General features: G+C 55.6%; 3 protein-coding genes across 11 annotated transcripts in view; 2 read left to right on the top strand and 1 right to left on the bottom strand.

Moving 5' to 3' along the window:
* The window catches only part of KCNH3 (potassium voltage-gated channel subfamily H member 3), a 19,275-nt gene extending 15,100 nt beyond the window's left edge, over window positions 1–4,175 (top strand). For 4 of the 5 annotated variants that reach the window (XM_055357276.2, XM_063694646.1, XM_055357279.1 and 1 more), the window contains 5 exons: window positions 195–412; window positions 1,486–1,817; window positions 2,236–2,342; window positions 3,016–3,125; window positions 3,220–4,175. In XM_055357276.2, coding sequence (XP_055213251.1) covers window positions 195–412; window positions 1,486–1,817; window positions 2,236–2,342; window positions 3,016–3,125; window positions 3,220–3,819 — 1,367 coding nt within the window. In that variant the 3' untranslated portion in view covers window positions 3,820–4,175. The remainder of the gene's footprint in view (window positions 1–194; window positions 413–1,485; window positions 1,818–2,235; window positions 2,343–3,015; window positions 3,126–3,219) is intronic. The other variant, XM_004053086.5, reaches the window with a different exon arrangement.
* MCRS1 (microspherule protein 1) lies at window positions 4,169–14,049 on the bottom strand. 3 transcript variants are annotated; one of them, XM_063694658.1, is made up of 16 exons: window positions 13,872–13,939; window positions 13,471–13,573; window positions 12,209–12,659; window positions 11,895–12,033; window positions 11,345–11,483; window positions 10,552–10,710; window positions 10,296–10,405; window positions 9,305–9,413; window positions 8,870–9,008; window positions 6,162–6,237; window positions 5,807–5,835; window positions 5,597–5,689; window positions 5,321–5,403; window positions 5,082–5,169; window positions 4,710–4,837; window positions 4,169–4,596 (listed from the first exon to the last, which is right to left on the bottom strand). In XM_063694658.1, exons 3-16 carry the CDS (start codon window positions 12,255–12,257, stop codon window positions 4,510–4,512), a joined length of 1,428 nt encoding a protein of 475 aa, XP_063550728.1. In that variant the 5' UTR covers window positions 12,258–12,659; window positions 13,471–13,573; window positions 13,872–13,939; the 3' UTR covers window positions 4,169–4,509. The 3 variants fall into 3 exon arrangements, with proteins under 3 accessions (XP_063550728.1, XP_055213269.1, XP_018894106.2); XM_055357294.2 differs by lacking the exon at window positions 13,872–13,939 and adding an exon at window positions 13,668–13,707 and having other exon boundaries at window positions 12,540–12,659; XM_019038561.4 differs by lacking the exons at window positions 12,209–12,659; window positions 13,471–13,573 and having other exon boundaries at window positions 13,872–14,049.
* The window catches only part of PRPF40B (pre-mRNA processing factor 40 homolog B), a 73,136-nt gene continuing 72,634 nt past the window's right edge, over window positions 14,046–14,547 (top strand). The window contains exon 1 of one of the 3 annotated variants that reach the window (XM_063694655.1): window positions 14,046–14,547. The gene's annotated coding sequence lies outside the window, so the exon portion shown is untranslated. The other 2 variants (XM_019038553.4, XM_055357290.2) reach the window with 2 other exon arrangements.

Raw genomic sequence — 14,547 nt, 5'->3', positions numbered from 1 at the left:
TGGGAGCCAGTGAGACAGGCCGCAGGCGTCAGGCCATGTCCCAGGCCTCTTTGCTCCTCTCTCTGCTGGCTTCAAGGCTTCAGCTACAGAGGCCCAGCCCAGCTCTGAAGGGAATCTCAGCAACCTGCAGCCCCCTCTTCTCTCCTCATGGCTGAAGCTCTCAGGGATTGCTGACCTCTGCTTCCTCTCCCCAGGGAAGGGCGACCTGATCGGCTGTGAGCTGCCCCGGCGGGAGCAGGTGGTAAAGGCCAATGCCGATGTGAAGGGGCTGACGTACTGCGTCCTGCAGTGTCTGCAGCTGGCTGGCCTGCACGACAGCCTTGCGCTGTACCCCGAGTTTGCCCCGCGCTTCAGTCGTGGCCTCCGAGGGGAGCTCAGCTACAACCTGGGTGCTGGGGGAGGCTCTGCAGAGGTGAGTGTGCTGAGTACGTGCTTGGAGGGGATGGGGGTGCCGGGGAGCCTGGTGAGGTGGGCAGAGGCTGGGGATGGTGGAGAGCTGTGTGTGAAGTGTGGCCTGGTATGAAAGCTCCCACCTCGGGCAGGGGTCTACACCCTCTCTGCCCTTCCACACTCATGTGCCCAGCCCAGCATGTGCAGCCACCCCTGCCGGCTCTCCTTGGCCTGTCTGAGGCAGCCTTACCCTGTCCAGAGGAATCTTAGTGAAGGTAGATGAATGTATCAGTGCTAGCACAGGGAGGGGTGGCTCCTGGGGGTCAGGGACTGAGCAGGGCAGAGACAGGCACCAGCCCTTCAGGTTGCTTCTGAAGAGAGCCTGGTGGCCCCGTGTTTTTTCATGGTGAAACAGGATTGTTCTGAGGGGCTTTTGAATTTTCCTGGATTGTCACTAATTCCAAACTAATTTTTAGCGCCGCATTCTCTTGGATAGTTTAATTAGGCTGAGGGACCTGGTAGAGGAGTGGTGTTGTCCGTATTTGGCTAGAATTTTGAGAGGTAGTTAACACCTCCAGGGCTTTGGTGGCTTTAGATAGATTTTAGATTAAGATAGTATCATCTGGCCGGGCGCGGTGGCTCACGCCTGTAATCCCAGCACTTTGGGAGGCTGAGGCGGGTGGATCACGAGGTCAGGAGATCAAGACCATCCTCGCTAACACGGTGAAATGCCGTCTCTACTAAAAATACAAAAAAAAAAAAAAAAAAAAAAAAAAATGAGCCGGGTGTGGTGGCAGGCGCCTGTAGTCCCAGCTACAGGCTGAGGCAGGAGAATGGCGTGAACCCGGGAGGTGGAGCTTGCAGTGAGCCGAGATCACACCACTGCACTCCAGCCTGGGCGACAGAGTAAGACTCTGTCTCAAAAAAAAAAAAAAAAAGATAGTATCATCTATAGGACCTTCAGTTAGAATAGATGTTGGCTATTCTAACAAAGATGGCTCATCCCTTCCAGGGGATATGAAGCCTTGGTAGGGGAGGTGAGTGGGACACAATAGTGACCATCCATGCCTATTCCCTGTCCCTCACTATCCCTAGGTGGACACCAGCTCCCTGAGCGGCGACAATACCCTTATGTCCACGCTGGAGGAGAAGGAGACAGATGGGGAGCAGGGCCCCACGGTCTCCCCAGCCCCAGCTGATGAGCCCTCCAGCCCCCTGCTGTCCCCTGGCTGCACCTCCTCATCCTCAGCTGCCAAGCTGCTATCCCCACGTCGAACAGCACCCCGGCCTCGTCTAGGTGGCAGAGGGAGGCCAGGCAGGGCAGGGGCTTTGAAGGCTGAGGCTGGCCCCTCTGCTCCCCCACGGGCCCTAGAGGGGCTACGGCTGCCCCCCATGCCATGGAATGTGCCCCCAGATCTGAGCCCCAGGTGAGCAGACCCTAGGCCCCCATGGCAGAGATGGTGGTGATGAGGCTGAGGCCCTGGGCAGGCGCACCCTGCCCTAGGTGCCCATCTAACCATCTTAACTCCCGCTAGTCTATGTGGGCCAAGCCTGCCTCCTCCAGGAAGCCTTCTGTGCTCCTCCTTTCTCCTGCTGTCCCACTCCACTGTGTGGTGTGTGGCACACGCTGCTCTGAACTCTTGCATCTCATGCTGCTCAAGCTTGGCCCCCCAGCTAAACTGTAAGCTCCTAGGGGAAGGGACCCCATGTTAGCTTTCTCCTGGGCTCCTGGTCAGTTCCACGCTCCTGCAGCCTGTGTGTGTGGACGCTGGGGCATCCCGTCCCGTATGACCCCACAGTGGCTGCCTGTCCATTGATTTGTTGTCCTGGTGCCTGGGTTCACAGGGTAGTAGATGGCATTGAAGACGGCTGTGGCTCGGACCAGCCCAAGTTCTCTTTCCGCGTGGGCCAGTCTGGCCCGGAATGTAGCAGCAGCCCCTCCCCTGGACCAGGTACCAGGGCCCCGGGATGGTCTAGGTTGGTGGGGCAGCCCCTTTGCCTTGTGAACCTCAAGCACTGTTGACCTCTGAGCCTTCAATGTTAGAGAAACTGGCAGACTGCCTGGAGGCCGTCTCACCCCACTACCCCTTGGTGTCATGCAGGCAGGGGAGTTTGGTGGTGAAGACCAGCACTTTAATTTCGACGCAGCCAGGAACTGGGTTTATATCCTTGCTCTGTCAGCTTTCTAGCAGTGTGAATTTGGCTTCTCTGGCCCCAGCTTCCTGTCTGTAAAAAAATGGGTTGATGTTTACGTTATATAATGTAACTGAAAGCCTTAGCCCAATCTCTGGCTAACTGAGGGGATAGAGGGCTGGGGATCCAGCGGTGAAAATGTCTCCAGGCCAGGGAAGTGGACAAGGTAATGAGCTCCTAGGAATGTCCATTTGCCTGGAGGACAGAGCAAGGGACAGGCACAAAGAACAACTTTTTGAGGGGAAGGAGAGCACTAGGCAGTGTGGCTGAGGGCTGCTGGGTGGTGTTTTCCCTGCCCCTGGAAGTTTGGGCAAAATTCAGCACCTTGGGCAAGGCCAGAAGAGATGATCCTAGGAGTCAGGTCCTACCAGGTCAATGTGCTCTAACTGGGGCAAGGCCTGGACCCCCAAACTGCCTATCTCCTCTTACCAGCCCCAGCTGATAACCCCATCCTACTACCCACAGAGAGCGGCCTGCTCACTGTTCCCCATGGGCCCAGCGAGGCAAGGAACACAGACACACTGGACAAGCTTCGGCAGGCGGTGGGTGAGGGGGAAGGTGGAGGTGAGGGGGGCACCAGGGGAAGGCACTCCATGGCTGACTCCATTCTGACCTTGCCTCCTCCCTCCCCCAAAGGTGACAGAGCTGTCAGAGCAGGTGCTGCAGATGCGGGAAGGACTGCAGTCACTTCGCCAGGCTGTGCAGCTTGTCCTGGCACCCCACAGGGAGGGCCCGTGCCCTCGGGCATCGGGAGAGGGGCCGTGCCCAGCCAGCACCTCCGGGCTTCTGCAGCCTCTGTGTGTGGACACTGGGGCATCCTCCTACTGCCTGCAGCCCCCAGCTGGCTCTGTCTTGAGTGGGACTTGGCCCCACCCTCGTCCGGGGCCGCCTCCCCTCATGGCACCCTGGCCCTGGGGTCCCCCAGCGTCTCAGAGCTCCCCCTGGCCTCGAGCCACAGCTTTCTGGACCTCCACCTCAGATTCAGAGCCCCCTGCCTCAGGAGACCTCTGCTCTGAGCCCAGCACCCCTGCCTCCCCTCCTCCTTCTGAGGAAGGGGCTAGGACTGGGCCCCCAGAGCCTGTGAGCCAGGCTGAGGCTACCAGCACTGGAGAGCCCCCACCAGGGTCAGGGGGCCTGGCCTTGCCCTGGGACCCCCACAGCCTGGAGATGGTGCTTATTGGCTGCCATGGCTCTGGCACAGTCCAGTGGACCCAGGAAGAAGGCACAGGGGTCTGAGTACCAGCCCTAGAACTCAGCGTTGCCAGGTGTGCTGCCATCTGCCGTTCGGCCCAACCTCAGAGTGAAGGCAGGGTGGCAGCCTCCCCACGGACTCCACGCGGCCCGCTGGCTCAGGGCAGGGAGCCTGGAAGCAAAGGAGGACCTGGCTCCTGACTCTCAGAGAGGATAGGCTGGATCCCTGGGGCAGGCCTCTCCTCGGCCTGCTCCTCTGACCTCCCGGTCTCCCTCTGCAGGCTGGGGGCAGAGGCCTGAGGACAAGGAAGAGCTCTGCCATCCCCTGCATGTGCCCCTGCCTCTACCTGTCCCCAAATTTTTATATTAAAAAAAAAAAAATAAAAGAAACTACTTTGGAACCTGGTGCTTTTTATTTACAAAAGAAAAACAATAAAAGAAGAGTCTGAGCCTAATCAGCTGGAGACACAGCAGTGAAGGTGGCAATGGGGGGTAGGGTTGTTTTTAGAGAGAGGAAGATGGGGAGGGGCTCTGGATCTAGGGAAGCCTGAGGTTCTCAGCCTCTGCTGGCTTCACAAAGGCCAGCCCTATCCTCCCTCAAAGGCTCAAATCAATGGCCCGCAGCTGAGCCTCCCACTGCCCAGGTTTTTCCAGGAGCCTGAGTTCCCAGCTCAAGGGGGCTGGAGTGGCAGGGGAAACAGGCCGGAGAGGGCCCACGAGTCCTGCCACCACTCCTCACTGTGGTGTGATCTTGGCAGCCTCAGCCCGGATGAGGGCAATGAGGTCCTGGTTGATAAGGAAGACGAATCGCAGGCTGGCGATCTGGGTGGGAGACAAAGGTGGCTTAAGACAGAGGTGGCACCAGGACCAAGTTGGTGTACTGGCTCACCACGCCTAGGTCTCATCCTGGCCTTCCTGCCTCCTCCCCAGCTCACCTCCACCACAGAGTTGTTGCTGAGGCGCCATTTGGAGCCACAGAGCACCGGCCGTCCATCGATGTAGATGGGCCGTCGACCCTCATTGGCAATGAAGAAATCACCGTTGTTCTTCAGCTTGATGACACCTGTGGAAGCAGAAAGGAAGAAGGGATGATGGGATGGGGAGGGATTGATGGGATGGGGAAAGGCCAGAGAGAGCCAGGAGCTTCCATGGACCAGCTCTGCTTCCTGCAGACACCAAGGAATCCCTGCCTCAGGTGGTCCACGAGGGTCCCCATGGACACCAAGCCCCAGGGCTAGAAAGGACAGCGAGAGGCTGGGAGGGACGACCTCACACTGCTTCCTGCTGGGGCAGGGGGTGGGGGATACCTTGTTTCCGGGATATCTTCCAGGCCGGACCCTCCAGAGACAGGTCCACATCAATCTGGTTATCCTTGGTTGCTCTGCCCAGGGTGATCTGGGGAAATGGGGCAGGTGAGGGCTGGGACCTGAAGAATTGGGGGAGTAGGTCTATGCAGGCCAGAGAAAGATGGGAAACCAAGGACTACACAGAGAAAGGCACTGACAGAGGAAGCAGCCTAAGAAGGGCGGGGATGGGCCTGCCTCACCTCACGCGAGCGCATCAGGTACCGCACCATGCGGCCCCGCAGCACTGCCAGTGTCTGGTTGTCGAAGTCCGGAGAGCTCATGCCTGGGAGAAGAGGGAGTTTGGAAGAGCCTACCCCTGAGGGCCAGAATGCAAGGCAGGGAACCAGGGCAAGGTTTATAAGGGAAGGGGGTCGGGGCCTGGGAAACGAGGGTCTCCCCAGCCAGGCAGCAACAGGGGCACAGGTTGGGGCGAAGGATGCTGAAGACTGAGCCTTCTGGTGCCCAGGCCTCCTCACCTGTGATGCTGTCCACTAGCACCTGCCACTTATGCAGTTCCTGTTCCAGCTGCCGAATCTCTCGCTTCTGGCGCCGGTCAGCCACCATCAGCTCTGGGGTGAGGTGGGGTGGTAAGGAGGGATGCTCTGAGGCCACCAGCACCTTGTACTGGTCCTTTTGATTCTGGCAGGAGCTTCCATCCCCTCACCACCCCATGATGCCATACTTACCATGTTCCAGGACCTCATCTCGCATGTCCCTGAGGGGCAAGAAGAGAAGGAAGATTTAGGTCCACCTTCAGCTTGCCTGTTACTTGGCTCATTAGGGCATCACTGAGCCCCTTTAGCCAAGTGGCCTGGAAGGTGGTACATCAGGCCTTGGCCCAGCCTCCTTCTCTGGGGTTGGGCTGGGGATAAGGGTAAAGCAGCGGAGCCTAAGAAGGCCCCAGTGGGAGGGGAGGGGGCTCAGCCAGGGGGGCCAAGCACCAACAGGAGCCCAAGGGCTGCGGCTGGGCAGCCTGGGGCGCTCTACCTGACAGGAGTGACTCGGCTCTCTCCACCCCTTCCTGTGTCTCCAGCCACTCACTTGAGCTTACTGTCATCAATCAGGTCCTCTGCATCAGAGAAGTTCAGCACTTGGTCCCCTTTGGGCAGCGGCTGCACTGAACAAAGGACAGAGAAAGCGTGAGCACCAAGGGTCCTGCTGAACCCCACGATGCTGAGCGGACCACTAAGCCAAGTGGACCAGCTGCAGACTGCGCTGGGTGGAGAGCCCAGCACCAGCAAGGGTGCCCATACCAGATTAGGCTGGGCTCTAATTTGGCACAAAGCATCTTTAGGCTTAGCTGAGGGTAGAGGTGGTTCTAGAAAGGGAAGGAAATTAAAATTGACCTTTTGTATGGGCTTCTCGGTGTGCAAAGGGCTTTGATTACACAGCCTTGAACTAAGCAGGGGAGGCACTACCATTAGCTCTATTTTACAGATGAGGAAACAGACACAGGAGAGGGGTTAAACTATGTGACCCTAGTTTGGGACGGAGGCAGGATTTAGATCCTGCTCTCTCCATTCGAAATCTCAACCTCTCCTTCCATCACATCATATGCTCTCCAGCATTTCCTGCCACGCTGTGAGGGGCTGGGAGGCACCTGCCAGCCAAGTTCCACTGAGAAAGTATGTGCTGGTGGGCGCCGCCCACCTTAAGCCAATGTCTCTTGATCTGGCGTCATGACCTGCTAATGGGTCATGAAATCAGTTTCATTTTTTCAAAAAATGAAATGGAATAGGAAAATGAGCATCAGAGCCCATCAGATATACTCAGGATAAATACAGTTTCATGAAAGTCTGTTTTTTTTTCTGGCCACAATGTGAAAGAAGTCGGGAACAGTGGTGTGTGCCCACAGACCTAGCTACTCAGAGCCTGAGGCAAGAGGATCTCTTGAGCTGAGAATTCAAGTTCAGCTGGGCAACAGGGAAAGACCCTGTCTCTTAAAAAAAATTTAAAGGGATAAAGGCCCCCCAAATCTGAAAACCTCTGCTTTTAGGCCAGACGTTCCCAGGACTGTAGGGTGTGCTCTATAGCAGCTAGTGGCCATGCAATTGTCAACTTAGGAAGTGAGGGGGAGTGTGGAGGGGCCATAGATGCTCCTCTTCCTCCCACTGAGGTGAGACCATATAGGGGGAAGCAGGGCAGTCACTCCATCAAGTCCCTCCCCACCAGAGCTGCCTGAAGTTCCACGAATCTCATCTTCCGCTGACTTGACAGCTAAGCAATGTGTCCTGCCTGTTCCTAGGGTCTCCTAGCTCTCAACGGCAAAGGAGAAATCAAATCCCTTTTGAAGAAATACAAAAACTCTTGAAGGAATAAATAAAACTTTCATGATAAGGCTTTTAGTTAACAAATAAATTTACACAAAATAACTTTCTTTTCTTTTTTCTTTTTTTGAGATGGAGTCTTGCTCTGTCATCCCAGGCTGGAGTGCAGTAGCTCGATCTTGGCTCACTGCAACCTCTGCCTCCCAGGTTCAGCAATTCTCCTGCCTCAGCTTCCTGAGTAGCTGGGATTACAGGCGTGTGCCACTAGGCCTGGCTACTTTTTGTATTTTTAGTAGAGACGGGGTTATACCATGTTGGTCAGGCTGGTCTTGAACTCCTGACCTCGTGTCTCGGCCTCCCAAAGTGCTGGGATTACAGGCGTGAGCCACCATGCCTGGCATAACTTTTAAAATAGTGACAAAGGAACTAGCTTTAGCAGTAAAAAGAAAAGTTATCCAGTCAGTATCTGTTCTCTCTGTGGGAATTCTGTGATATCTGAGTCTGAGGAAGAGGAAGAATTTTGGAAGCCGCAGGAATAAAGAGGGCTGCCCCCGGGCCACTAAAATCAGAGGTCCTTAGGAACGGAAGATGGGGCCTCCTTCTGATGAGATTTCCTAAAATGCTCCTGCAGGAATCCTTTTTCCTAAGCAGAAGCTGCGGGACCCTGGTAGTAAGGTGATGGGTACCAATGAAGCTTCATGTTTGAACTGTGTGAAAAACTATGTAGACGGCAATGGGCAGTACTTTTAGAAAGTGAGAATGTGCTTGTACTATGGAAATCGGAACCCGAATTACAGACCTCACTGGAGAGTTCCTCCAGTTTAATCACACTGTTTTCTTACCCCATCACTGGGAGAGTGAGTGCTGTGCTGTTGAGGCAAGAGGAAGTAGGGAGCAGTGAGGCCCTTGGGGAAAGGGAGAGACAGATGGAGTGGGTGTGAAGTCCCAGTGGGGATTTATGAATGGCCTGAGGGCAGCTTGGCAGCACTAACGGCCTAGTGGGAAAAGAAGAGGAAGAAGGAAGACAGAAGGAAGAATGGAGAGAGGCAAAGAGCGGAAAAGCTCAGAAAAAGTGGTTATTACCTCTAGGGTGGAAAACAAACTGAAGGGTGGGCAGGAAAGTGGACTTTCTTATTTTGCTCATGTTTGAATGTTATCCATAATAATTCATGTGTTATTTATGTGAGAATAAAATATGTCATGAAAAAACAAAAGACAAGAAATGGTAGATAACTCTGCTATTTGGACCTTTTGCCAAAGATTCCAGGCAATGTTGGCTACTCTTACCATGATGCTGAAGACCATTCCAGCCACTTTCTCTCTCTGGAAAGTAGTTTTTGTTGCAATGTGAGGTGAACAAGACAGTGGGGATCACTGAGGAATCTGTTACAGGGCACTTGAAGGCAGCTGTGTCGAGTACTTCAGACACACACACACATGCACGTGCACACACCCCCATCCTGCCAGCTCCTGGGGCGTTACCTGTCTGGTCCTCCAGCAGGTAATACTGCTTCATGAGCTGCCAGTGGGCCTGCAGGGCCTTCGCGGTACGGGCCAGGTAGAAGGCATCAGGGTGTCTGTGCAGCAGGTCCTGGAAGGTCTCCAAGGTGGGCTGGCTGGTCTAGAGGGCAAGAAACATTCTCTAAGCATCTGGGCTTTTTCACACATGCCTCTGCCTTACCATCTCTACCTCCCATCTCAGCACCCCCCAGGAGCTGGAAGAAGCAAGCTAGTCACCCAAGGAGTCAGGCTTGGCTCTTCCTGAGGCCCCTGTCACAATCGCCCCTGCCAATGTGCACGCGTGTGCATGTGCACATATCCAGACAGTGGGTGAGGAGCTCTCCACATCAGTGGTTTTCTAGGTGGTCCAGCTCTCCCTGTGCCCTGATCCTCCACCTTCCCAGCCCTCAGCCTTACCGATCCCACTTTGCTCAGCAGCTGCTCCTCAGCCTTGCTAAACAGGGCCTTGCTCTGGATGGCTGCAATAGCCTCTGGGTGCAGCTGCCTCATGGCCTGACAGGCCAACCTGGACACGGAAAGAGACAGAGGGGAGGGCTGAAGGAAAGGTGTCAAGCAATCTGGGGTTCCTACTATTTCCCCCAAACCTACAGGCTTTTGAGATCCAGAACCTAGAGGCCAGGCCCTCATTAGGAAGGGCCTAAGGCTTAGCAGATAATCTGTGGCTCCACAGGTTTGTCAAGTGAATGAACAGCCAACTCAGAAAATGGAGGCCCCTATGTCCCCTTCAGACCCAGTCCTTCCTGAGGCAGAGCCTTGGACCAGCTGCTGCTCCCTCCAAGTCCTTCCTCCTTACTTGGCCAAAGCTGCCACCCCCTAGCCACTGCTTACCACCTCCCCTTTCCAAGCTGAGCCCAGCCCATTTCCTGGTATATCAGAACTGCAGCTACAACTTAAGTGGTACCAGGGTCTGTGGAGAGGATGGGTGTTAAGCATCCAACCAAGCTCTGAAGACATTAAGTGACAGAGGAAGAGGAAGTGTGTGTTGCATGTGTACATGAATTTATTTGGAAGCCTGTGGCTACTGGAGCTAGAAGGGGGCTTGGTGTTCTTCTATTCGACTCCCCCTTGTTAGGAGGATGAAACTGTAGGAGGTCAATGTGGAAAGGCTGGAGGTGACCCACCCAAAGCCACAACACCCACAGTGCACTCCGGGCACTCATTTTAGTTTTCTCTCCCATGCTATTCCCTCTGCCTTCAGACTCCCTTGCCTGGAGGCAGGAAGAAACTTCTCTTTGAAGCCTCTCAGGCCTCAGTATCACCCCCAAGGAGCCTCCAGGAGTCCTGCCTCCCAGACCCCTCCTGGGGCCCTGGTACAATTCCCTCTGCTCCAGGACCCAAATTCTGGTGTCCCAGTACCTCCCCACTGCTGGAACCAGCTCCCACTCACTTGGAGATGACAGGATCGTAGAGCAGGGCATACCAACGCTCCTGGACCTCCCGAAGGGTGAAGCGACAGCTGAATTTCACGCCCAGGTGGACGGAGGTCAGGTCGTTGGTCTGCAAGGCCCCAGAAAGATTTGCTCCAGCCTTGGAGCTGGGAACAACCCTTCTTTGCCACCCACAGGGCCCTGTTGGGCTAATTTTGGGGTGCGAACTGGAGGTTGGGGGAAAGGGGCACACTGAGCCTATGGTGGGGGCACTACCTGCAACACAGCATTTATGAGCAGGAGGTCATCTGCAGGCTTCCAGCGGCCCAGATCCTTGGTCACCTGAAGTGGCTGTTTACTCTTCTTCACGCGCTTGGTGAGTCCAGGGGCTGGGGCTGGGCTGGGTGGCACAGGAGTGCTGGGGGCTTTGGATACCTGGGCAGAGGACAGGAACAAACCAAGCTCAAAGCCAGCATCCAGTCAGCTGGCGCTTCATGATTAGAGTTTCACATACTCTGTGGCAGCGGCAGCCCCAGCCCCAGCCTCAGCACGAACTCCAGCCCACAACAGGAAGCACAGGAAAGGAGCTCAGCTTTCTAATACCCACCCCCCATCCCACCAAGTTACTTCTATATAGTCCTTGACCATACGGGGTCTTCTCTTTGCTGACAGTACCCCTGACCCCAGAGTGAAAGTTGGGTGGGGAGGATACCGGGAAATCACTCTTGCTGGTGCAGTGTCTAGGGCCAGAGCAATGCCACCTGGGGGTTATTTTTACACTCTGCAATGCTGGGAACAGGCTGTCTGCTCCCAGAATAGATGCATGCTCCATGCCTCCCACACGGAATGTGATACAGGATGCAATGGCAGGGTTGGGGGTGGGGGCTGCAGCAAGAAATGGGGAGTAGGGAGAGGTGTGTTCCCAGGAGGGGGGCATCTGAGATGAGGGCTGGGGCAGCTTGGTCCTCTCACCAGCCTGCTCTGCAGGGCTCTTGGCAGCTGGCAAAGGTTCTGGGGAAACATGAAATCTGGCACTACCTCCCATCCCCTAAGTCTCCCAATTCCTCACCTTCTTCTTCTCACTGGAGGAGGGTTCACTCCCTGAACAGCGCCCTGGTTCCACCCCACTGGCCCCCTTTGCCCGGGTAGAAGATTTTGCCAGGCTGCTCTCCACCAGCTCATCATCGAACTTCTTCCTCTTGATGAACCTGTAAAGGGTCCTGCCCAGTGAACACTCCTTACCCCACCCTGGTACCCATTCACACACCCCCAGCCCCCAAAAGAGAGCAGGTGCCCAGTAGGGTGCTATCTGCTCCAGCCTGCTTTCACTTTATGCCACAGCCTGGTTCAGTGGCCATGGAACTGCTACACTCCAGCCCTCTGAGATGACAGGGGATCACACCACAAAGACTTCACGTCAGAGACCTAAGATCTCCCACCCCTGCCCTCAGTCCCACAGGGAAGGATTTAGCAGGGAAAGGAAAAGCACAAGGCTCTGCCAATACTAAGGCCCCAGAGGGGCTCAGGCAGCCATTCCCAACAGATGGGGAGGCATGTGGCACTTAACGCCACAGACCTTCTACCCTTTCCCAGTTCCTGGCCCTCCGAACCCTTACTACCTGGAGGAGCTTCTCCGTTTAGGGATGGTGCCCAAGGCCTGGGAGGAGGCTCGCTTCTGCCCTGCCAGTGACTCCTCATCCTCTGAGCGGCTGGCAGTGCCTGATGCCATCAGGGATGAATCTAGCAGCCCCTGAGAATCTAGCAAGAGAGAAATGGTGGATTCGGGCCTCCTAAGATCCTAGAGCCTCTGCAAATGGGACCCCTCCCCAGCCCCCTTCCCCTACCAGCCCTCTTGGCCCCTCCCCTGCCTCCTTGACACTTGAGGTTTTAAGGTAGAGTTCCTTGGCCATCCAGATCCCATCTGGGCTCAGACCTGGCCCAGACCTTCCACGCTGGGCAGTTCCCCCGGTGCCACGTGTCATGTCGTGCAGCACATGGTGCTCAGGTCAGACTGGTGATGCCGACACGCTGGGCTCTGGGCATAACTGCTCCCTCTGCCATCAAAATGCAGCCGTGCTAAAGAGCAGCAGCTCAACAGCAAGTCAGTCAATTGTGGCTCTGCCGACAGGTACATGGGTGGTGCTGGCCCAGGGGGAGGTGGCAAGGCCTAGCCAGGACCGAAAGACACACGTGCCAGGCACAGAGTGGAATCAGCAGATGCTTGGCGCCCGAGCATTTGGGGAGCTGTCCCGGCCTCATACTACCTTTGTCCATCCTCTTACAGTCCCAAAGCCACTGGTTCCAAACCACAGGGCTAGGAGGAACGGTCCCACAGGCTCATCCAAGGATTCTGACCAGGTGAGCTTAAAGGCTGAGAGGAGATTCTGCAAAGGAGAAATGAGGCTCCCTGAGGCTCAGATTTCCAACTGGCCAGCCTCACTTCCTTATACTGGCTCAGGTCCCCCAGGGTCTCATAAGCTAGGGAAGACATAAGGACAGGAAAGAGGCATAAGGCCCCACTCTGCCAATAATAGCCTTAGACATCAGTCTTGTGAAGGTCACTGGCACCTTTCAGAGTATGATAACAGCTATGGACTGCAGAAAAGGGTGCAAACACATACTATTTTAGAGGGTTCATAGACCCTTTAATTCTACTGATATCTCCTAGGTTAAGCGCCTTGACTATAAACCAGCAAGAGACAAGGGATTCTTTGGCCCACATTTTTCTTTACTTCAGCTGTCCACTCAGCTCAGCAGCACCAGCCTTCCCCTCCCAGGCCAAAGCAGGAAAAAAGAAAGGGAGACAAAATTCTAACCAGTCCATCTCGTTTTTTTTTGTTGTTTTGTTTTGTTTTCCATTTGGGGTTTTTACCGAAGATTTAGTAAGTGGTATTTCCATGAGATAGCATCTCGTGGAAACCAAAAACCACTGTTTGGGAACTGCGTGATTATCAACCACCCTGTGCCCCAACAACCCCTAGAGAACCCAGGTACTGGACTTTCTCGGGGCGCTCCTCTCGTGAGTCCCCACTTCTAACCAGGGTGGCTCTTAGCTCAGTGTTCTAGCCCTGTCCCCAGGTGAGCCCGTCGCTCTCCACTCCATAGGCTACGACTAAGAATCTTGACATCTGAGGAGAGGGCGAAGGGGCCCGAGCTTGCCGGCAAACTGAGGTAGGGTCTGTGCCCCTTCCTTACCGGACCCTCCGCCCCTCGTTCTCCCAAGAGTGCACACCCAAGGTAGGGGATCGGTCCAGGTCTGTCTCAAGAACTCGGGGTAGGAGCATTGATGAAGTCACCTCTGCAACTCAAAGCAGAGCACCAAGTAGCCTTGGTTTGAGACCCACAGGCTGGTGGCTGGGGAGGTGGGGGTAAACTCGCAAGCCCATTCTCACCCCACGGTCTCCATGCCTTTGCGCATGCGTAACACTTCGAGCCAGATTCTAACCCGGTCCGGCCCACGCATGCGCAGCTTTTCGGGGCGCCACCGGGGCGGGGCCCCAAACTTGGGGGGTGGTCGTCCCCGGCGGCACTCTGCAAAACTCCATTTCACCCCCAACTCCTCTGAGAACCCTCAGAGGCGAACCGCGAGGTCTCACCATTCCTAGACTGCCAGATCCAACAATTTCTCCGCGGCGACGGTAGCAGCCGCAGGGCCAAAGCCGGCTTCCGTGAGGTACGTCTACTTCCGGTTAACGAACCAGGGGGCTGGCAATCTCTTCCGGTTCGTCTTGGCAACGTGTGTGAAGGGGGCGTGGCCATGGTACGGAAAGTGTAAATATTTTACCGATAGCGGAAAGTAAAGGCTTTCCTAGTTGGGACAGCATATAGGGAAACGTTAAGGATTATAGGCACCGGAGAGGTAACCCGGCTTGAGGGGTTGGTTAAAGGGAAAGGCGAGACTTAGGGCGAGACCGAGCGGGGCTAATTGAGGCGACGCGGGGAGGGGCGGGACCGCGGACTGGATTTCGACTTCCAAATTCCCACGAGGTATAGGAGTCTGAGGGTTGCACAGGACGTTATGCATTGTTTGACTCCTCCAGAGCCTTTAGAGAAACTTCTATCAGGCCCGCCTGCTAGGCACTAGTCGGGGAGATAATGTAGCCAGGGAGATGTGGCGGACAGAAAGGGCAGAGAGGCTCTCTGAGGAGCGGATGGAGGATCGTGGGCCGCTTTACTGAGAAGGAAGAGACCCTGCGAGAAGGAGTAGTGTCGACTTGGTCCCGTCAGCCGGACCCCACCTGGAGGGCTGGGGCCACTTGTGGTCGCCGGGAG

This window comes from Gorilla gorilla, chromosome 10, assembly GCF_029281585.2.
Source record: "Gorilla gorilla gorilla isolate KB3781 chromosome 10, NHGRI_mGorGor1-v2.1_pri, whole genome shotgun sequence".
Classification (NCBI taxonomy): domain Eukaryota; kingdom Metazoa; phylum Chordata; class Mammalia; order Primates; family Hominidae; genus Gorilla; species Gorilla gorilla.
The sequence above is the reverse complement of the archived record's forward strand: the minus strand, read 5'-3'. Positions and strand labels throughout refer to the sequence as shown.